The sequence below is a fragment of the Oncorhynchus mykiss genome, chromosome 1, assembly GCF_057628025.1.
Source record: "Oncorhynchus mykiss isolate SJ-2025 chromosome 1, ASM5762802v1, whole genome shotgun sequence".
Classification (NCBI taxonomy): domain Eukaryota; kingdom Metazoa; phylum Chordata; class Actinopteri; order Salmoniformes; family Salmonidae; genus Oncorhynchus; species Oncorhynchus mykiss.
Genome location: NC_143022.1, coordinates 11,632,356 through 11,655,822, shown reverse-complemented (window position 1 = coordinate 11,655,822; position 23,467 = coordinate 11,632,356). Strand labels below are relative to the sequence as shown.

General features: G+C 44.2%; 1 protein-coding gene across 15 annotated transcripts in view; it reads left to right on the top strand.

Moving 5' to 3' along the window:
* The window catches only part of LOC110522842 (receptor-type tyrosine-protein phosphatase S), a 392,578-nt gene that overhangs the window by 346,145 nt on the left and 22,966 nt on the right, over positions 1–23,467 (top strand). For 10 of the 15 annotated variants that reach the window (XM_090242145.1, XM_090241807.1, XM_090241575.1 and 7 more), the window contains 5 exons: positions 6,346–6,443; positions 11,978–12,101; positions 14,549–14,724; positions 16,504–16,629; positions 21,389–21,543. In XM_090242145.1, coding sequence (XP_090098271.1) covers positions 6,346–6,443; positions 11,978–12,101; positions 14,549–14,724; positions 16,504–16,629; positions 21,389–21,543 — 679 coding nt within the window. The remainder of the gene's footprint in view (positions 1–6,345; positions 6,444–11,977; positions 12,102–14,548; positions 14,725–16,503; positions 16,630–21,388; positions 21,544–23,467) is intronic. The other 5 variants (XM_090241934.1, XM_090241788.1, XM_090241975.1 and 2 more) reach the window with 1 other exon arrangement.

The window sequence follows — 23,467 nt, the reverse complement described above, 5'->3', positions numbered from 1 at the left end:
GGTGTGACCAAGGCCACTGTGGAACGGGGAGGGGTTGTAACTTCCCTCTGGGCACGTGCCTAGGAGCCTTGCACTGAGCGCACACCGAACAGGAGGAGACATAAACCCTCACGTCCTTAGCTAAAGTGGACCACCAGTACTTTCTACTAAGGCTTCGCACCGCCCTATCGGTAACGTGTGAGCTTCCGTCCGGACACTGAGGTGGAGTAGGTTCTAACCGAGATGCCCGCTCGATGTTCACTTCCCACACCACCGGTGCCACCAGACAAGAGGCCGGAAGTATGGGAGTAGGATCGATGGACCGCTCCTCTGTATCATACAGACGGGACAGTGTGTCTGCCTTAGCGTTCTGGGAACCTGGTCTATACGATATCGTAAATCTGAATCAGGTGAAATACATAGCCCACCTTGCCTGGCGGGGGTTCAGTCTCCTCGCCGCCCGGATGTACTCCACGGTGGTCGGTGGTCGGTCCAGATGAGGAAAGGGTGTTGAGCCCCCTCAAGCCAATGTCTCCACATCTTCAAAATGTTTACGACAACCAGCAACTCCCGGTCCCCCACGTCATAGTTTCGCTCCGCCGGGCTGAGCATCCTCGAAAAGAAAGCGCAGTGGCGAAGCTTCAGTGGCTTGCCCGAGCGCTGTGATAGCACGGCTCCAATCCCAGCATCGGATGCGTCCACCTCCACTATGAATGCCACATAGGGATCTGGATGAGCCAACACGAGAGCCTTGGTAAACAGAGTCCTCAAGCAACAAAACGCTCTGTCCGCTTCAGCCGACCACCGCAGACGCACCGGTCCCCCCTTCAGCAGTGAGGTAATGGGAGCAGCCACCTGCCCAAAACCCAGGCTAAACCTCCGGTAGTAATTGGCAAACCCTAACAACCGCTGCACCTCCTTTACCGTGGTGGGAGTCGGCCAATTACGCACGGCTGCAATGCGGTCACACTCCATCACCAACCCTGATGTGGAAATGCGATACACCAGGAAGGAGACGGCCTGTTGGGAGAACAAGCATTTCTCAGCCTTGACGTACAGGTCATGCTCCAAAAGTTTCCCAAGTACCCTGCGCACCAGAGACACATGCGCGGCGCGTGTGGCGGAATATATCAGAATCTCATCGATATAAGCCACCACACGGATGACGTGGAGGGTCGAATGTACCCCTGCCTCAGAGATTCAGAGACATATGTTTCCATAACCACCGTCTCCTCCTGTGACAAGGGATACACGTGACTCCTGGGAAGTGCGGCGTTTACCAGGAGGTTTATCGCACAATCCCCTCGTCGATGAGATGGTAATTGGGTCGCCCTCTTTTTACAGAAGGTGTTAGCCAAATCGGCATATTCAGGGGGAATGCGCACGGTGGAGATTTGGTCTGGACTCTCCAACGTCGTTGCACCGATGGAAACTCCCACACACCTACCTGAGCACTCCTCTGACCACCCCTTTTGAACCCTCTGTTGTCATAAAATAGTGGGGTTGTGAAAGGCCAACCAGGTAATCCCCAGCACCACCGGAAACGCAGGAGAATCAATGAGGAAGAGACTTATTCTCTCCTCATGACCCCCCTGTGTAACCATGTCCAGTGGAGCCGTGGCCTTCCTGACCACCCCTGGCCCTAATGGTTGACTATCTAGGGAGTGCACATGGAAGGGTTTGTCCATCTGAACCAGGGGAATCCCTAACCTATGCGCGAAACTGTGGTCCATAAAATTCCCCGCTGCGCCTGAATCTACTAGCGCCTTATGCTGGGAATGGGGGGAAAAACTCAGGGAAAGAAATCAGCACATACATGTGACCAACAAGGGGCTCTGGGTGAGCCTGGAGCCCGAACAGTGCACGGCCTGCTGTTTCGACTCCCAGACGAGGTCCTCCAGCACTCAGTCAGTGGGTGTTTACAGGATCCACCTTTTATTCTTGTTATGTTGACATCTTTCTCAACCATTCCTCTAACACAACACAGCATGTTCATTTATCAACTAGAACGATACCATTCAGTGCCTCAACCTCCATTAGTCCCTGTTTCTCCCATACAGTAGTTATATTATACATGCAGTATATACAATGGCTTGTGAAAGTATTCACCCCCTTTGGCATTTTTCCTATTTTATTGTCTTACAACCTGGAATTAAAATATATTTTTTTTGGGGGGGGGGGGGGGGGTTGTATAATTTGATTTACACAACATGCCTTCCACTTTGAAGATGCAAAATATTTTTTATTGTGAAACGAACAAGAAATAAGACAAAAAAAATGAAAACTTGAGCATGCATAACTATTCCCCCCCAAAGTCAATACTTTGTATAGAGCCACCTTTTGCATCAATTACAGCTGCAAGTCTCTTGGGGTATTTCTCTATAAGCTTGGCACATCTAGCCATTCAAGGCAAAAGTTCTCCAGCGTCTTCAAGTTGGATGGGTTCCACTGGTGTACAGCATTCTTTAAGTCATACCACAGATTCTCAATTGGATTGAGGTCTGGTCTTTGACTAGACCATTTCAAGACATTTAAATGTTTCCCCTTAAACCACTCGAGTGTTGCTTTAGCAGTATGCTTAGGGTCATTTTCCTGTTGGAAAGTGAACCTCCGTCCCAGTCTCTAATCTCTTGAAGACTGAAACAGGTTTCCCTCAAGAATATCCCTGTATTTAGCTATATCCATCATTCCTTCAAATCTGACCAGTTTCCCAGTCCCTGCTGATGAAAAACATCCCCACAACATGATGCTGTGGGGATCTCAGTTTACATTGGCGCCTTACGTGCAGTAATGTTTTGATTCCAAAACATCCAGTGATTTTGCAGAAATACTAATAATAAACATTGATAAAAGATACTAGTGTTATTCACAGAATTAAAGAGACTTCTCCTTAATGCTCTGTGTCAGATTTCAAAAAAACTTTACGGAAAAAGCATAATCTGAGAACGGTGCTCAGAACCCAAAACAGCCAGAGGAATAGCCGCCATTTTGGAGTCAACAAAGTTAGAAACAACACCATAAATATTCACTTACCTTTGATGATCTTCATCAGAAGGCACTCCCAGGAATCCCGGTTTGACAATAAATGACTGATTTGTTCCATAAAGTTCCATAATTTATGTCCAAATAGCCACTTGTTGTTAGCGTGTTCAGCCCAGTAATCCATCTTCATGAGGCGCGAGCATTTCATCCAGACAAAAACTCGAAAAGTTCCATTACAGTCCTTTAGAAACATGTCAAACGATGTATGGAATCAATCATTAGGATGTTTTTAACATAAAACATCAATAATGTTCCAACCGGAGAATTCCTTTGTCTTCAGAAAGGCACTGAAACAAGAGGTAACTCTGTCGGGAGCGCGCGTCATAAGACTAAGGCTCTCTGCCAGACCACTGACTCAAACAGGTCCCATGAGCCCCTCCTTTATAGTAGAATCCTCATTCAACTTTCAAAAGACGGTTGACATCTAGTGGAAGCCCTGGGAAGTGCAACCTCATCCATATCTCAATGTGTACTCGGTAGGCAAAGCTTAGATGTCCCACTTCCTGGTTGGATTTTTCTCAGGTTTTCGCCTGCCATATGAGTTCTGTTATACTCATAGACATCATTCAAACAGTTTTAGAAACTCCAGAGTGTTTTCTATCCAATACTAATATGCATATATTAGCATCTGGGACAGAGTAGGAGGCAGTTCCCTCTGGGCACGCTATTCATCCAAAAGTGAAAATGCTGCCCCCTATCCCAAAAAGGTAAGCAATGGTTCTTTCTGGCCACTATTCCGTAAAGCCCAGCTCTGTGGTGTACGGCTTAAAGTTGTCCTATGGACAGATATTCTAATCTCCGCTGTGGAGCTTTGCAGCTCCTTCAGGGTTATCTTTGGTCTGTTTGTTGCACTCTCTGATTAATGCCATCCTTGCCTGGTCTGTGACTATTGGTGGGCGGCCCTCACTTGGCAGGTTTGTTGTGGTGCCATATTCTTTCCATTTTTTTAATAATGGATTTAATGGTGCTCCGTGGGATTTTCAAAGTCTCAGATATTTTTTTAATAATCCAACTCTGATCTATATGTCTCCATAACTGCCCCTGACCTGTTTGGAGAGCTCCTTGGTCTTCATGGTGCCGCTTGCTTAGTGTTGCAGACTCTGGGGCCTTTCAGAATAGGTGTATATATACTGAGCTCATGTGACAGATCATGTGACACTTAGATTGCACACAGGTGGACTTTATTTAACTAATTATGTGACTTCTGAAGGTAATTGGTTGCACCCGATCTTATTTAGGGGCTTCATAGCAAAGGGGGTGAACACATATGCACGTACCACTTATCCGTTTATTTTTATTTTTTTATTTTTTTATTTTCACTTCACCAATTTGGACTATTTTGTGTATGTCCAGTACATGAAATCCAAATAAAAATACATTTAAATTACAGGTTGTAATGCAACAAAATAGGAAAAACGCCAAGGTGGATGAATACTTTTGCAAGTTGCTGTACAAGTCCTTAACCAACAATGCAGTTTTAAGAAAGAAAGTGTTACGTATTTACTAAAATAAACTGAAGTAAAAAAATATACAAAAAAAGAATGATCAGTGTGGCGGATGTGTTGTTGCCTACCCTTACCACATGGGGGCGGCCCATCAGGAAGTCCAGGATCCAGTTGCAGACGGAGGTGTTTAGTCCCAGGGTCATTAGCTTAGTGATGAGCTTTGTGGGCACTATGGTGTTGAACGCTGAGCTGTAGTCAATGAACGGCATTCTCACATAGGTGTTCCTTTAGTCCAGGTGGGAAAGGGCAGTGTGGAGTGCAATACAGATTGAATCATCTGATGTGAGCCATGACCAGCCTTTCAATATCTCGGTTATTTTGAAAGATGGTGGTGGTGGCAGAGTGCTACAGACACTGTGCATAAATTACTTTCTATCGACTACGCAGGTTCTGACATTTTGGGTGGTGTTGGGACTGGTGAGTGGCGTCCATCTTAAGGGACATTGTTTTGGCTGATTGTTTGGGAGGCCCAGCGGACAGCCATAAAAGGTTGTCTGTAAGCGATCCGAGCGTCTGTGAGCGGTCCTGGCGTCTGTGAGCAATCCAAGCGTCTTGCTTTCTTACCCTGGCTGACTTATGTGGAGCAGCTCACTAACCCCTTGACCTTTGACCCCTATCCTCTGACCCCTCTAACCCTGTCCAATGGTGATGGGGCCCTCTCTTGAAGAAACGTTGTAGCACAGGCTTGGTAGATATACCAACTCAGTGGCCTGTCTGCCCTGAGATTGGAAGTTTTGGGAGTACAACCCCGACCCGATGCATCTCTTCTTGGCACTCAGCATTAAGGAGATAGGGGTACGTGCTACAGAAACAGGCAGATAACTAGTAAATCTAGTTCTGTAGATGTAGATGTAGATGCACTTTATTGTGGCAAAAGTTAGACTACATGTTCTTATCTAAATATCTTTTCTTTTTTTTTTTTTTTTTCAATGATCAGACAGAGGCCTGGGTTTTCCAGGCAGATCGGAAATGAGACTGTAAGGTGTTATTTTTGTGTGAAATGCCACTACAATGAGGCACTGTTATTTCGGATTTTATTTAGCTGCGTATTAAATATTTGCACCTCTGGATATATTTTCACACGCTGCTTTTATGCTATTGTTAATAGCACTTCCTTGTCACAGTGACTTGGTTAAGAGAACACTCTCGTCTCTTTCCTCTTACCCCAGCATAAAAACGAATTCCTTTTGTTTTTGTGCACTGAGGAGTGAAGAGCAATTGATGTCAACATTGCATCCTATTGGTTCAAAAGGCTAAAACTCAAGGGGTGTTTTTTTTCTCTCTTATATTATTTTTGCTGTCAAAAAACAAGGTTTGTTTCCTTCCTTGTCTCTGTTGCCAAGCTATTAAAAGCTGCGTCTCTCTGTAGACCTAAGGGGTCATTAGTCTGGGTTACTTTCTCACAATAGCAATCACCCATTGGTTATCCTTTATTTTCAGCTCTACCTCATGTGCCGTTACAATTTAGGGGAATAGTAGTGAGTGTGGCCTGGTAAGGGAAATGTTGCGCTCTGGTCTGGTCTCCACTCTATTCCCTAACATTGTCCGTCAACTCCATACAGACCGTGCGTTTGAATTCCAGAATGTTCCCCAGTATTCCCTCCTCCCCAGTATTCCCTCCTCCCTGTCCCTACTCTCTCCCCCGCCCTCTGTCTCCACTGCAGCTAGCAGAAACACATTACCCACAACTCCCCACGTCCTGTCATTCTCCAACTGTTGGAGGGTTTTAGCATCTCACTTTGAATGGCATCTGTACTGACGCACTTTCTTTCCATCCCTCCTTTCTCTCTCTCTCTCTCTCCGTCCATTTGGGGAACAGGTATGATGAGTCATCCCCCCATTCCTATCGCGGAGCTGGCTGAACACACGGATCTTCTCAAAGCCAACGACAACCTGAAACTCTCCCAGGAGTATGAGGTGAGTGGGCTAGTCTCTGGTGAGGTGGAATGGTGTAGGGGGACATTTTCTCTAGATGCTGATCTTGAATCAGTTGGGTGTTTTTTCAACTAATGGTTTAGGTTAGGTTTGGGGCAGGGGAAGCTGATCCTAGATCTGTACGTAGGGAAAGGTTTTTACCTTGCTTCTTAGTGAATGAATTGTCTCTTCATCAGCCATCAGTGGCTAACGGCAGATGGCATTGTAGTAGCATGTAATATGATCCGAGTTGGCGTTGTAATATATTGTCATTGTTCCATCACAGCCTCTTCCATTGGGCGCAATATAATGAAACAAGACAGATTCCATTCTATACTTTAAAAGTCCCCAAATGCAATTTCATAATCACACCAGAAATCACTGAGCACTTATTCAGTCCCAATGCTCCTAGTGTCACACCAGTCAACTGTTGGTCTGTCAATCCCCATTAAAACTCTAAGCTGTAGAATAGTAGATCTACACACACACACACTGGCATGGGGTGAGCATATAGCCGAGCTGTCGGAGCCCTGAGTGCAGCCAGAGAAGTTAGAAATGAACCCGATGCTGATTAGAAATAAGGATGGCTGAATCAGCTCTTGTTTGTATACCAGCAACATCCTCTTCCTGTATCCCCTAAATCACATGGGCCATTCTGGCCAATGGCATCAGAGCTGCACCAGGGGGAGTTGTGGGAATCGTAGTACCACAGAAAAGCCTTGCTGCATGTTGGTGGATGTTGGGATAATGGCTGCTCGTGGCCATACAGTACTCTTCCTCATATATCAATCTGGGTTGGGCCGTGTACCAAATGGACATCCCTTCACACTGGCGAGGCTGAGGAAGAGCAGGGCATTGAGTCGTCAGAACACTTTGGTTCAACTTGAAGTTCTTAATTAATTCATTGTTACTTGCGGCTCCTCTCGCTCTCTCTGGCTCGTTCCTCCTCTCCTCTCCCCACTTGCTCCCCCAAATTGAAAAGTGTAATTGTAATTTTGCTATTTTCTTGATGAATGTCCGCTCATCTGGTCGCCTTCTCTTGCCATGCCAAGACTCTTCTGGCCTGATTGGTTTTCAAGCAGGGCAGGGCGGGGCGGCGGGGGTTGGGGGGGGGAGAGGAGATTGGTTAAAGTTCAGGGCTGCAGTGATGGGGCGGAGTATTAGACACACACACTCATGCCTACAAGAAAGTGTTACTACACACAGAACAATCCCCTCAGACTTGTGGACGACCAGACAGAGAAAGAGAGAGAAGGGAGGGAGGGAGCAGAGAGAGAAGGGAGGGGAGAGAGAAGGGAGGGAGGGAGGGCGGGAGGAGAGAGAGAGAGAGAGAGAAGGGAGGGAGGAGAGAGAAGGGCCCCAGAGACAGGATCTCCTTGTACAGGGCTGGCTGCCTGTTGTTTCACTGTAATGACTGCAGGTAAACTGTTACTTCAGGCTCCCTTTTTGACTTTATTTATCCCCAATCGCTGTTCACTGCGCCGGGCCCTAACCGAAAACATCCTGCAAGCCAGCGCCAGGAGAGCTCCAGCGCCCGAGAGCGAGCGCCAAATCATAATGGAATACTAAATTACCCTGACAGAAGAATAGAATATTTATCTGTAATTCTGATATTCTGAGCGTGGGCAGCATTTGTCTTGCCAGCAGCATCGGGCCCAGGAACCTGGTTTATTCCCTCTCTCGCTCTCGCTCTCTCGCTCTCTCTCTCTCTCCCCTAAGGGAAGAGCTGCCACCAACTTCATCAATATTTTTATTACCATTATGCACTGTCTACTTTAATGATCTTGATAAATTAACCTGCACAGACGTTCTTATTTCAAGGCACCGAGCAGCTGCTAATGATGCTGTTGTTCCCCTGTTATTTTTTTCTCTCATGCTCGCTCTCTCTCTCTCTCTCTCTCTCTCTCTCTCTCTCTCCCTCTCCCTCTCGCTCGCTCGCTCACTCTCTCTCTCTCTCTCTCTCTCTCTCTCTCCCTCTCCCTCTCGCTCGCTCGCTCTCTCTCTCTCTCTCTCTCTATCTCTCTCTCTCTCTCTCTCTCTCTCTCTCTCTCTCTCTCCCTCTCCCTCTCGCTCGCTCGCTCACTCTCTCTCTCTCTCTCTCTCTCTCTCTCTCTCCCTCTCCCTCTCGCTCGCTCGCTCACTCTCTCTCTCTCTCTCTCTCTCTCTGTCTGTATTGTTGTGTTCCTTTCTGTGCTTTCTCTATGTGTCTTTCTCTCTTCTCCTTTCTGAGGGTGTCTATGTCTGTGTGTCAAATCTAAATCTGAAGGATTGGTTTTTCAAGCAGGGCGGGGTAGGGAGAAGGATAGGAGAGAGAAGGAAGGAAGTGAGGAGAGGAGAGGTGGGAGAAGGGTAGCTTGGTTAAAGTTCCCGGTCTGCAATGCTGGAGCTTCAGGGAGAGGGGCGGAGTATCGTCCGAGACCCGAGAGTGAACATAGCAGGAGTAGCTTGTGTAGTCTCGGAAACAGGAAAACGGGAGGGAAAGAGGCTTGTTCATAGGTGGACGTTATCCTCACTCAAAAGTCATAGAAGGGACTGCAGGGGTGGAGCTACTAATAGGATCCTAATCCTATAGGATCTGTCAGTCATCCCCTTGGAAACACCTTTGTGTCAGGGTGAGGGCAGTGGATACCACACTCATTCTATTAGACATATCAAATCAAATCAAATCAAATTTATTTATATAGCCCTTCGTACATCAGCTGATATCTCAAAGTGCTGTACATAAACCCAGCCTAAAACCCCAAACAGCAAGCAATGCAGGTGTAGAAGCACGGTGGCTAGGAAAAACTCCCTAGAAAGGCCAAAACCTAGGAAGAAACCTAGAGAGGAACCAGGCTATGTGGGGTGGCCAGTCCTCTTCTGGCTGTGCCGGGTGGAGATTATAACAGAACATGGCCAAGATGTTCAAATGTTCATAAATGACCAGCATGGTCGAATAATAATAAGGCAGAACAGTTGAAACTGGAGCAGCAGCACAGCCAGGTGGACTGGGGACAGCAAGGAGTCATCATGTCAGGTAGTCCTGGGGCATGGTCCTAGGGCTCAGGTCCTCCGAGAGAGAGAAAGAGAGAAGGAGAGAATTAGAGAACGCACACTTAGATTCACACAGGACACCGAATAGGACAGGAGAAGAACTCCAGATATAACAAACTGACCCCAGCCCCCCGACACATAAACTACTGCAGCATAAATACTGGAGGCTGAGACAGAAGGGTTCAGGAGACACTGTGGCCCCATCCGAGGACACCCCCGGACAGGGCCAAACAGGAAGGATATAACCCCACCCACTTTGCCAAAGCACAGCCCCCACAACACTAGAGGGATATCTTCAACCACCAACTTACCATCCTGAGACAAGGCTGAGTATAACCCACAAAGACCTCCGCCACGGCACAACCCAAGGGGGGGGGGGGGGGGGGGGGGGGCAACCCAGACAGGATGACCACATCAGTGACTCAGCCCACTCAGGTGACGCACCCCCTCCAGGGACGGCATGAGAGAGCCCCAGTAAAGCCAGTGACTCAGCCCCTGAATAGGGTTAGAGGCAGAGAATCCCAATACACTCATTCTATTAGGCATACACTCATTCTATTAGACTTACACTCATTCTATTAGGCATACACTCATTCTATTAGACATACACTCATTCTATTAGACATACACTCATTCTATTAGACATACACTCATTATATTAGACATACACTCAGTCTATTAGACATACACTCATTCTATTAGACATACACTCATTCTATTAGGCATACACTCATTATATTAGATATACACTCATTCTATTAGACATACACTCATTCTATTAGACATACACTCATTCTATTAGACATACACTCATTCTATTAGACATACATCATTCTATTAGGCATACACTCATTCTATTAGACATACACTCATTCTATTAGACATACACTCATTCTATTAGACATACACTCATTCTATTAGACATACACTCATTCTATTAGACATACACTCATTCTATTAGGCATACACTCATTCTATTAGACATGCACTCATTCCCGCAAGAGAGCGTTACTACACACAGAACAATCCCCTCAGACTTGGGGATGACCAGATAGAGAAAAAGAGAGAGAATGGAGGGAGGAGAGAGAGAGAGAGAGAGAGAGAGAGAGAGAGAGAGAGAGAGAGAGAGAGAAGGGAGGGAGGAGAGAGAGAGAGAGAGAGAAGGGAGGGAGGGAGGAGAGAGAAGGGCCCCAGAGACAGGATCTCCTTGTACAGGGCTGGCTGCCTGTTGTTTCACTGTAATGACTGCAGGTAAACTGTTACTTCAGTGGGCAGCATTTGTCTTGCCAGCAGCATCGGGCCCAGGAACCTGGTTTATTCTCTCTCTTTCTCTCTCTCTCTCTCTCTTTCTTTATTTCTTTCTTTCGTTCTTCCCCACCCCCCTAAGGGAAGAGCTGCCACCAACTTCATCAATGTTTTTATTACCATTATGCACTGACTGCTTTAATGATCTTGATAAATGACTTGCCTTGTTAAATAAAGGTTAAAAAAAAATCACAATAATAATTTTAACCTGCACAGGCGTTCTTATTTCAAGGCACCGAGCAGCTGCTAACGATGCTGTTGTTCCCCTGTTCTTACTTTTCTCTCCCTCTTCCTCTCTCCCTCTCTCTTTGTTTTTTTTCTTTGTCTTTCTCTTTGTCTTTCTCTTTGTCTTTCTCTCTCCTTCTTTCTGAAGGTGTCTAATTGTGTGTCAAATAAAAATCAAATACCATTTTATTTGTCACATGCTTGGCAAACAACAGGTGTAGACTAACAGTGAAATGCCTAGTTACGGGCCATACCAAGCGGGGATGCAGCCAATCAAGATGCTCTCAATGGTGCATCTATAGAACTTTTTGAGGATCTGAGGGCCCATGCCAAATCTTTTCAGCCTCCTGAAGGGAAAGGGGTGCTGTCGTGCCTTCTTCACGACTGTGTTGGTGTGTGTGGACAATGATAATTCGTTAGTGATGTGGACACAGAGGAACTTGAAGCTCTCGACCCTCTCCACTACAGCTCGTCGATGTTGATGGAGGCGAGATCGGCCCTCGGTTTTCTGGGGCCCACTATCAGCTTCTTTGTCTTGCTGATATTGAGGGAGAGGTTGTTGTCTTGGCACAACACTGCCAGGTCACTGACCTCCTCCTTATAGGCTGTCTCATTGTAGTCGGTGATCAGGCAAACCGCCGTCGTGTCGTTAGCAAACTGTTCAACCACGCAGTCGTGGGTGAACAAGGAGTATAGGAGGGGACTAAGCATGCGTGGCGGATGTGTTGTTGCCTACCCTCACCAAATTGGGGCGGCCCATCAGGAAGTCCAGTATCCAGTTGCAGAGGGAGGTGTTTAATCCCAGTGTCTTGAACTTAATGATGAGCTTTGTGGGCACTATGGTGTTGAACGCCGAGCTACAGTATAGTCAATGAACAGCATTCTCACATAGGTGACCCTCTGGTCCAGGCTTGAAACGTGTGTGTGTGTGTGTGTGTGTGTGTGTGTGTGTGTGTTCGCGTCTGTCCCCACAGTCCATCGATCCAGGCCAGCAGTTTACGTGGGAACACTCCAACCTGGAGGTGAACAAGCCTAAAAACCGCTACGCCAACGTCATTGCCTACGACCACTCCCGCGTCATCCTCGCACCCATCGAAGGTAAGACCGTAACACTTTTTGGCACTTTTCACCCCCCAATTGCAACTTCAATACTTGATATTTGGTCTATTCTGTCCTGTTGTCCAGGGTTTAAAGGTCATTGGTGTTGAGACCAGGCAGTGAGTTATCTGGTTTAGTTATGTTTAAAAACGCTTAAATCGGGCAATTAACATGCAGTCCACAGAGCTGCTATCTGTTAGTCCTCATTGCTTGGTTAGTCATATTAGCTTAGTCCCCGAGGTCAGTCACATCTGGTTATGTCGATGACACGCATAACCAATCAATTACAGAGATATCTACCAGACATCACCACAAGATACATCTGAGAAAGTCTTTAGGAGTCTTTAGGACATTGACAGAGGAGCTTCAGCCTCCAGCAGTAAAAGTCTTCTGACAGTCCACATAGCCAGGAGAACACTTCCCCCTTCAACCAATCTCTCAACCTTTCTCTGTTTTTCATTCTGACTTGATTTTGACAGTTCACTATAGGCCCAATTTGAAAGTGCGACAATACGCATTACAGAATCATCCCGGGCAAAGCGTCCATAAATACATAAATTAATCAAGTCTGAAATTTCCATTTTACAGTGCAGTGATTTTGCCATTAGTCACAGCAGTAGAACAATTCATGCACGCAGCCATTCTCTGTTCACCTAGCTATGACTAACGCCAAAGTGCCACAACCATATTGTGCGACGTTGAATCCTTTTTAATGGCGTTTGCCTTTTCTCTCTCTCTCTCTCCGTCCGTCTCTCTCTCTCTCTCTCTCTCTCTCTCTCTCTCTCTCTCTCTCTCTCTCTCTCTCTCTCTCTCTCTCTCTCTCTCTCTCTCTCTCTCTCTCTCTCTCTCTCGCTCTCTCTCTCTCTCTCTCGCTCTCTCTCGCTCTCTCTCGCTCTCTCTCTCTCTCTCTCTCTCTCCGTCCGTCTCTCTCTCTCTCTCTCTCTCTCTCTCTCTCTCTCTGTCTCTCTCTCTCTCTCTCCGTCTCTCTCTCTCTCTCTCTCTCTCTCCCCGTCTCTCTCTCTCTCTCTCCGTCTCTCTCTCTCTCTCTCTCTCTCTCTCTCTCTCTCTCTCTCTCTCTCTCTCTCTCTCTCTCTCTCTCTCTCTCTCTCTCTCTCTCTCTCTCTCTCTCTCTCTCTCTCTCTCTCTCTCTCTCTCTCTCTCTCTCTCTCTCTCTCTCTCTCTTTCTCTCTCCCCGATTGTTGCTGCACTCTTTGTCACGTCTCCCCACTCTTAAATTAGCCCAGTCGAGTGTTTCATTGTTTGTCGCTCGAGTGAGAATACGTCAGTTAAGGAACGTGATTGGTCTACGCTGCGGCAGCCATTACAGTCTATTTAAGCATTCAAGAGTATTTTAACTAGTAGGTTATAAGTCTGATAAAGGAAGACGTGTGACATTCAACTGCCTTTTATTTGTTGATCAAAGAGTAGACTGGAGAGTAGATGATAGTAGATAAATGAACTAGACTCATTGAGGTGAGATATACACTGTGCCTAGTCAGGAATAGAGGGTAGATACAGAGGAGACCTTCTAATAACAGAACTGCATTGTGTCCACATGAATAGGAACATTTGCATACACACAGACTATGGCTATATTTGACAGAGAGGAGATGTGAGCTACATTTTAATCTCTCACTCTCACACACTCCCACACACACACACAAAGATATAGACCTATTTTCAACACACACACACACACACACACACACATAATCAAACACACTCCGGGGCAAACACACACACTCGCCCAGCCTGCGTGCGAGAGTGCTGCTTTACTACACACTCCTCCATCTTACTGCACACTCCTCCATCTTACTGTACACTCCTCCATCTTACTGCACACTCCTCCATCTTACTGTACACTCCTCCATCTTACTGCACACTCCTCCATCTTACTGCACGCTCCTCCATCTTCCTGCACGCTCCTCCATCTTACTGCACACTCCTCCATCTTACTGCACACTCCTCCATCGTACTGCACACTCCTCCATCTTACTGCACACCCCTCCATCTTACTGCACACCTCTCCATCTTACTGCACACTCCTCCATCTTACTGCACACTCCTCCATCTTACTGCACACTCCTCCATCTTACTGCACGCTCCTCCATCTTACTGCACACTCCTCCATCTTACTGCACGCTCCTCCATCTTACTGCACACTCCTCCATCTTACTGCACACTCCAGCATCAACACTATATCACAGCCACAACATCAGGCTAGAGAAAGAATCAACAAAATGTAAAAGAGGGAGGGAGAGGCATTAAAGAAAGGTGTTAAGTGGGAGCACTATGTAAGAACTCAGCGATAAGAGCAATGAGAACTTCACTAAAAATAAATTGCCTGGAGCCCCATCAGAATTGACCACTTGGCCTGTTAACAACCAACCATTCTAGAGATTGTCTCCCTCAATTCAACTCAATTACTGTCTTCTCTCTGTTCCCAGGTATTACTGGCAGTGATTATATCAACGCCAACTACATAGACGGCTACAGGAAGCAGAATGCCTACATGGCTACGCAGGGCCCGCTGCCCGAGACGTTCGGGGACTTCTGGAGGATGGTGTGGGAACAGAGGGCAGCCACTGTGGTCATGATGACCAGACTGGAAGAGAAATCACGGGTAAGTAACTATAGAATTCAATCTGGTGTTCCCCCTGGATCTGTGTTGGGACGACTTGTTTTTTGACTAAAAACAGAATTTACAGAAACAACTATTTTGGAAATGTTGCAGTGTATCTGAGGAAACTATGAGAAGTACATTAAAGCGCAGAGGGACAGATAATATTTTCTGGTTGCAGACTTTAGTTCAGTGTTTCCTATAGTTAAGACATCAGCGTAGGCATTTAGAATTGCCCTACAACAATATAAAGAATACCTGGGAATCCGCCTTAGAAACCAACCTTACCAACCTTATCATCCTTACCAACCTTACCAACCTTACCGACCTTATCATCCTTACCAACCTTACCAACCTTATCATCCTTACCAACCTTACCAACCTTATCATCCTTACCAACCTTATCATCCTTACCAACCTTACCAACCTTATCATCCTTACCAACCTTACCAACCTTATCATCCTTACCAACCTTACCAACCTTATCATCCTTACCAACCTTACCAACCTTATCATCCTTACCAACCTTACCAACCTTATCATCCTTACCAACCTTACCAACCTTATCATCCTTACCAACCTTACCAACCTTACCGACCTTATCTTCCTTACCAACCTTACCAACCTTATCATCCTTACCAACCTTACCAACCTTATCATCCTTACCAACCTTACCAACCTTATCTTCCTTACCAACCTTACCAACCTTATCATCCTTACCAACCTTATCATCCTTACCAACCTTACCAACCTTATCATCCTTACCAACCTTATCTTCCTTACCAACCTTACCAACCTTATCATCCTTACCAACATTACCAACCTTATCATCCTTACCAACCTTACCAACCGTACCAACCTTATCATCCTTACCAACCTTACCAACCTTACCAACCATATCATCCTCCACCTACAGTGGAGAAGATGTGAAGTAGAGAGAAGCAGTCCTGCAGTGTTCAGGAAGATGTGAAGTAGAGAGAATTTGTCCTGCAGTGTTCAGGAATATGTGAAGTAGAGAGAAGCAGTCCTGCAGTGTTCAGGAAGATGTGAAGTAGAGAGAAGCAGTCCTGCAGTGTTCAGGAAGATGTGAAGTAGAGAGAAGCAGTCATGCTTTCTTCAGGAAGATGTGAAGTAGAGAGAATCAGTCCTGCAGTGTTCAGGAAGATGTGAAGTAGAGAGAAGCAGTCATGCTTTCTTCAGGAAGATGTGAAGTAGAGAAAATCAGTCCTGCAGTGTTCAGGAAGATGTGAAGTAGAGAGAAGCAGTCCTGCAGTGTTCAGGAAGATGTGAAGTAGAGAGAAGCAGTCCTGCAGTGTTCAGGAATTTGTGAAGTAGAGAGAAGCAGTCCTGCAGTGTTCAGGAAGATGTGAAGTAGAGAGAAGCAGTCCTGCAGTGTTCAGGAAGATGTGAAGTAGAGAGAATCAGCCCTGCAGTGTTCAGGAAGATGTGAAGTAGAGAGAATCAGCCCTGCAGTGTGCAGGAAGATGTGAAGTAGAGAGAAGCAGTCCTGCAGTGTTCAGGAAGATGTGAAGTAGAGAGAAGCAGTCCTGCAGTGTTCAGGAAGATGTGAAGTAGAGAGAAGCAGTCCTGCAGTGTTTCAGTGAGCCTGTTGTTTTCTTTTTAGCCTGTTTTATTTTTAGGATGGTTGGAATGGGGTTTACAGTATAATAGAGTCTGTGTGATTGTTTTGTGCAGTGTGTGTGTGTGTGCGTGTGTGCATGCTCGCTTACGTGTTTTCATTGATGTTTGTGTATTCAGCCCCCTCTTCTCTTCTCTCCTCAGATCAAGTGTGACCAGTACTGGCCCAGTCGAGGCACAGAGACCTATGGTATGACCCAGGTGACTCTACTGGACACCATAGAGCTGGCCACCTTCTGTGTTCGCACTTTCTCCCTGCACAAGGTACGAGTGAGTACACAACTTTACTCCACCCCTACTGCATAATAACACACTCATTTCACACTATGTTGGGCAGGGTTGTGGTCAAATCCATTTCAATTTCAGTCAATTCATAACCTAAACCAAATTCCAATTCCAATTCTCATTGAAAACCATTGAAGAAAATTTGAATTTGAATTTCAGTAAACTTTCTGAATTGACTGGTATTGAAATGGAATTGACCCCAACTCTGATGTTGAGCTGTAATTTACACTGTAGTGTACACACGAGCAAAACACACCAAAGTTAGCATTTCATTGTTAGTCCACACCTGTTGCTTATGAAGCTTGTGACAATTAAAATTTGATTTGATTTAATCACACTCCCTACTGCTATTCTAAACTCTACTTTAGTATCTAAATCACATACTCCCTTAACAATCTAGCTACAACGTCATACTACTCCAATCCAGACTGTTATCTCATGGCAAGTTATTACTTCCTCAGCCCGGTCTCATAGACTAGACGTAACATAGTAACACTCTAATTATATGATATATTACGCTGTTATGGATATATATAAGACAAAGGTTACTTAAAAAACGAAAGTAGGGTGGTTGGTTGGGGTGCATTGGTGGACGTATAATGTGGATGTATAGCTAAAGGTTACATGTTCAAATCTCATCACAGGCAACTTCTGCATTTTTGCTAATTAGCAACTTTGTAAGTACTTACTACTTTGTAGTTACTTTGCAACTACTTAGCATCAATGTTCCCTCTCATTTTTTTCATCACTGAGCAAATTTCAGGTCTGCTGAGCGTAAACTTGAACGTTGTGAAACTTCCGGCACGAGTTTACAGTGAACACTGAGGCTGTACCTGCTTTAAGTTAGTTTTAACAGCGGTCAAGTAGGCTACTGTGGCTATTTGATCATAATGTAGGCCTACCAGAGTGGCCTGCCATCATAAACAATGGAGAAAATGCATCACATAACATTTTAACATGGAAATAGCTGTTCTATCATTCAGCCTACAGTAGCAGCCAATTTGTGGTGTTCAATGTCGGCCTAAATTCCATGAGAAAAAAAAACATGCAGGACTTGACATTAAAACTTCTTGGCGCTACCCATCCCGTTAGCGGGATCATTTTCGTCAGCAACCGCTGAATAGCATAGCGCCACAGTCAAATAATATTACTAAAAAATATTCATATTCATGAAATTACAAGTGCAATATTGCAAAACACAGCTTTGCCTTTTGTTAATCCACCTGTCGTCTCAGATTTTGAAATTATGCTTTACAGCGAAAGCAATCCAAGCGTTTGTGTAAGTTTATCAATAGCATAGCATAACATCATGTACACTTAGCATGAGGAAGCTTGGTCGCGAAAATCAGAAAAGCAATCAAATTAATCGTTTACCTTTCATGACCTCCGGATGTTTTCACTCACGAGACTCGCAGTTACACAACAAATGTTCCTTTTGTTCCATGAAGATAATTTTTATACCCAAAATACCGACGTTTGTTTGTCGTGTTATGTTCAGAAAATCCACAGGAAAGAGCAGTCACGACAACGCAGACCAAATAATATCCATAATGTCCACAGAAACATGTCAAACGTTTTTTATAATCAATCCTCATGTTGTTTTTAAAATATATATTTGATAATATATCAACCGAGTGTGTAGGTTTTTCAATAACAGCGGAAGGAACAATGGCCGCTTTACTCAGTTGCGCAAAAACTCACTCTGAGAGCCCCCACCTATCCACTTACGCATTGTGATCCTTCACGCTCATTTTTCAAAATAAAAGTCTGAAACTATGTCTAAAGACTGTTGACACCTTAGGGAAGCCACAGAAAAGACAATATTTTTACAGTTTTGGAAACTTTAGAGTGTTTTCTGTCCTGATCTGACAATTACATGCATATTCTAGTTTCTGGGGCTGAGAAATAGGCCGTTTCAAATGGGTAATTTTTTTGTTGCCAAAAACCTGTTTATCCACTTGTCCTTCAGACAAGGTGACTGAACATGTTGTTTGATGGAAGAAACCATTTTCCCAAATAAAATGCATTATTAATCTCATACCATTACTACAGAGAATCAGACAAATTATGCTACCCTCTGCCTATTGGCGACTTAGATTATTCAAACCTGTCTCAAAATAAAACACTGATAGTGTTTTTTTACCTTTACTTAACAAGGCAAGTCAGTTAAGAACAAATTCTTATTTTCAATGACAGCCTAGGACAGTGGGTTAACTGCCTTGTTCAGGGGAAGAACGACAGATTTTTACTTTGTCAGCTCGGGGATTCAATCTTGCAACCTTTTGGTTACTAGTCCAACGCTCTAACCACTAGGCTACCTGCTGCCCCGAACTAATGGGGAAAAATCTAGAAAGTTGAGTGAAGTTCAATCTCGTGCTTCTAACATTAACCTAACCTTAACCTTAACCCTTTAACCTAAATCCTAACTCTAACCTTAACTCTAACCTCTAGCCTAGCTAACATTAGCCACCTAGCCAATGTTAGCGAAAGCCATCTAGCTAACATTAGCCACCTAGCTAATGTTAGCGAAAGCCATCTAGCTAACATTAGCCAAAACATTGCTAACATATCATACGTTTTACTAATTCATAACATATCATACAAATTGTATTTCATCACATATTTGAATGAATGATGGACATCCAAAAATGAAGACATACGAAATGTAACTTCAATCAATCTAATTGGAGTGTTAGGTTTTTACATTTACTATGTTACGTCTACCCCTGAGTCCAGGTTGACTTCTTAGGCACTCCTGTGTGATCAGATAGCTTAAAACAATATGGCAATGTCTTCAACTTGCCTTCTTGCATAGGCTTGGTGGAATACTCCCTATGTTTCCTTCACCCATGCAATTGTTTCAGCAGAGGCTTTGTTTGTATGTTTTTGTGAGGCCATCTGAGGAGAAGCCACTGTGGAAGTAATGTGAGAGGAATGCGATATGAGCTGATATATGCTGGTCTTGCCTGGTGGGCCCTGGGGATAGTAAGCCCTTCAGGAGTCTGTCAGTCTGTCTGTCTGTATTCATGTATTGTATTGGCTCCCCTACTCAAACTCACAAACAGTGTGTTTCTCTGAGCCAACACAACTTCCTGCATCCAACACGCAAATAAACAACTGAATGGTGGGGAAGGAGAGGGAAATAGTTTACTTAGGCATCTTTCTCTTCATCTTTCTTTCTCTCTCCTCTGTCATCTCTCTTTCTCTTCATCTTTCTTTCTTTCTCTCATCGCTCTCTCATCTCTTTCTTTCATAATCATTCTCTCTCATCTCTCTCTCTCTCTTTCTCTCTCTCTCTCTTTCTCTCTTGAAACTATTTACATCCTCCCCTTCTTTCCAGACCTCTCCCCTCTTCCTCTCTCGTTCACCCTCCATCATCTTTTAATGTCCGTCTGCCAAGCACTTAGCTAAGTGAGCGGAAGAAAATGCTACATGCATAATTGTCAGGCTGCTCATATCCCAGCTGCCCCAAACACTTGGCAGCCAAGCCAACATACAAGTGTATAGCTAGAAAACGAGACATGGGTGTTTCGGAGAGAGGAGAGGAGATCTAAGGATCAGACGCTTCCAAGGAAATGTCTCTTTAACAGATAGGCTAGTTAGTAGCACTGGTCCTTTTGGGCTGGTTAGTATTCACAGTTTGCAGCTTTTTGGGCTTGTTGTTGTGTACATCTGTTGGTGTACAGCATCCTGTCAACCCGTCCCTCTACATTACTTTCTATACTTCACCACCCTGCTCTCTCTACCCCTTTTTCTTCCCTCTCTTCTCTCTACCCCTTTTTCTTCCCTCTCTTCTCTACCCCTTTTTCTTCCCTCTCTTCTCTCTTCCCCTTTTTCTTCCCTCTCTTCTCTCTTCCCCTTTTTCTTCCCTCTCTTCTCTCTACCCCTTTTTCTTCCCTCTCTTCTCTCTTTCCCTTTTTCTTCCCTCTCTTCCCACTGCTATTCCATCTCTTTCTTAACCTCCCTCTGTTCAAACACACATCTCTCTCTCTCTCCTTATTTCTGCATTAGTATGGCTTCCCATTGTTCTGTTTTCCAGCAAAGGAAACACATTTTGTCAGATGTGTCCGAACTTAGGCGGTAGTTTGTATGTAGGGAATCTGTCACACACACACACGTATTTTTAATTAGGCAAGTCAGTTAAGAGTTATTTTCAATGACGGCCTAGGAACAGTGGGTTAACTGCCTTGTTCGGGGGCAGAACGACAGAGTTGTACCTTGTCAGCTCGGAGATTCAAACTTGCAACCTTTCAGTTACTAGTCCAATGCTCTAACCACTAGGCCACCCTGCCGCCCCATATCCATATGTATGCATATCCTGTAGTGACACAGAACCCTTCTTTAAAAATCTATTCTACTTCCCCGCGAAGAAAGAAGAACATCCATTGCAGAAAATACAAACCAGTGTAATGGTCCGGGATTCAAAAGAAATAAATAGAAAAATGTGCTTTTAATTACCAGATGTATTTATTCAGCATTAAAGCTCATGTGAGATGTTTTTTAATCTTTATTTTTTTTTTGTTGGAAAAATGCATTCTCATGTGTCAGCTTTGTTATTGTCGCTCTGTATATTGTGGTTGGCACACAGACAGGGGAACTGATTTTGGGGTTAATAGATGCAGCATACCATAAGAATGTCTAAGAAAGTAGCTAACACACACACACACACACACATCCTGTCTCTCTCTCGCACACGCACACTCCATGTGGTTCTAAACCCCATCCCTGTCTCTCTCATCTCCAGAATGGCTCCAGTGAGAAAAGGGAGGTCCGTCAGTTCCAGTTCACTGCGTGGCCCGACCACGGGGTCCCCGAGTACCCCACCCCCTTCCTGGCCTTCCTCCGCCGGGTCAAGACCTGTAACCCCCCAGACGCAGGCCCCATCATCGCCCACTGCAGGTTGGTAGTACTGCACATAACACAGCTACAACTAGTGGACTCACCCAGCAGATTTCACAGATGTATATGAAAACCATACTTCTACCACTCACTGTTTGGTGCAGGCTTTGGTTTAATCTTTTTCAACTAGTGTTCAATAAGGACTCTGCTTTAGTTTAATCCTATTAAACTAGTGTTCAATACGGACTCTGCTTTGGTTTAATCCTATTCAACTAGTGTTCAATAAGGGCTTTGCTTTGGTTTAATCCTATTCAACTAGTGTTCAATAAGGGCTTTGCTTTGGTTTAATCCTATTCAACTAGTGTTCAATACGGACTCTGCTTTGGTATAATCCTATTCAACTAGTGTTCAATAAGGACTTTGCTTTGGTTTAATCCTATTCAACTAGTGTTTAATAAGGACTTTGCTTTGGTTTAATCCTATTCAACTAGTGTTCAATACGGACTCTGCTTTGGTTTAATCCTATTCAACTAGTGTTCAATACGGACTCTGCTTTGGTTTAATCCTATTCAACTAGTGTTTAATAAGGACTTTGCTTTGGTTTAATCCTATTCAACTAGTGTTTAATAAGGACTTTTCTTTGGTTTAATCCTATTCAACTAGTGTTCAATAAGGACTCTGCTTTGGTTTAATCCTATTCAACTAGTGTTTAATAAGGACTTTGCTTTGGTTTAATCCTATTCAACTAGTGTTTAATAAGGACTTTGCTTTGGTTTAATCCTATTCATCTAGTGTTCAATAAGGGCTCTGCTTTGGTTTAATCCTATTCAACTAGTGTTTAATAAGGACTCTGCTTTGGTTTAATCCTATTCAACTAGTGTTCAATACGGACTCTGCTTTGGTTTAATCCTATTCAACTAATGTTCAATACGGACTCTGCTTTGGTTTAATCCTATTCAACTAGTGTTCAATAAGGGCTTTGCTTTGGTTTAATCCTATTCAACTAGTGTTCAATAAGGGCTTTGCTTTGGTTTAATCCTATTCAACTAGTGTTCAATACGGACTCTGCTTTGGTATAATCCTATTCAACTAGTGTTCAATAAGGACTTTGCTTTGGTTTAATCCTATTCAACTAGTGTTTAATAAGGACTTTGCTTTGGTTTAATCCTATTCAACTAGTGTTCAATACGGACTCTGCTTTGGTTTAATCCTATTCAACTAGTGTTCAATAAGGACTCTGCTTTAGTTTAATCCTATTCAACTAGTGTTCAATACGGACTCTGCTTTGGTTTAATCCTATTCAACTAGTGTTCAATAAGGACTCTGCTTTGGTTTAATCCTATTCAACTAGTGTTCAATAAGGGCTCTGCTTTGGTTTAATCCTATTCAACTAGTGTTCAATAAGGGCTTTGCTTTGGTTTAATCCTATTCAACTAGTGTTCAATACGGACTCTGCTTTGGTTTAATCCTATTCAACTAGTGTTCAATAAGGACTCTGCTTTGGTTTAATCCTATTCAACTAGTGTTTAATAAGGACTTTGCTTTGGTTTAATCCTATTCAACTAGTGTTTAATAAGGACTTTGCTTTGGTTTAATCCTATTCATCTAGTGTTCAATAAGGGCTCTGCTTTGGTTTAATCCTATTCAACTAGTGTTTAATAAGGACTCTGCTTTGGTTTAATCCTATTCAACTAGTGTTCAATACGGACTCTGCTTTGGTTTAATCCTATTCAACTAGTGTTCAATAAGGACTCTGCTTTGGTTTAATCCTATTCAACTAGTGTTCAATAAGGGCTTTGCTTTGGTTTAATCCTATTCAACTAGTGTTCAATAAGGTCTCTGCTTTGGTTTAATCCTATTCAACTAGTATTCAATAAGGACTCTGCCTTGGTTTAATCTTTTTCAACTCGTGTTTAATTAAGGACTCTGGTTAGTTGAAGCAGGTGTGTTGAGTTATCCTCTCTTTGTTCCAATGAACCATGGA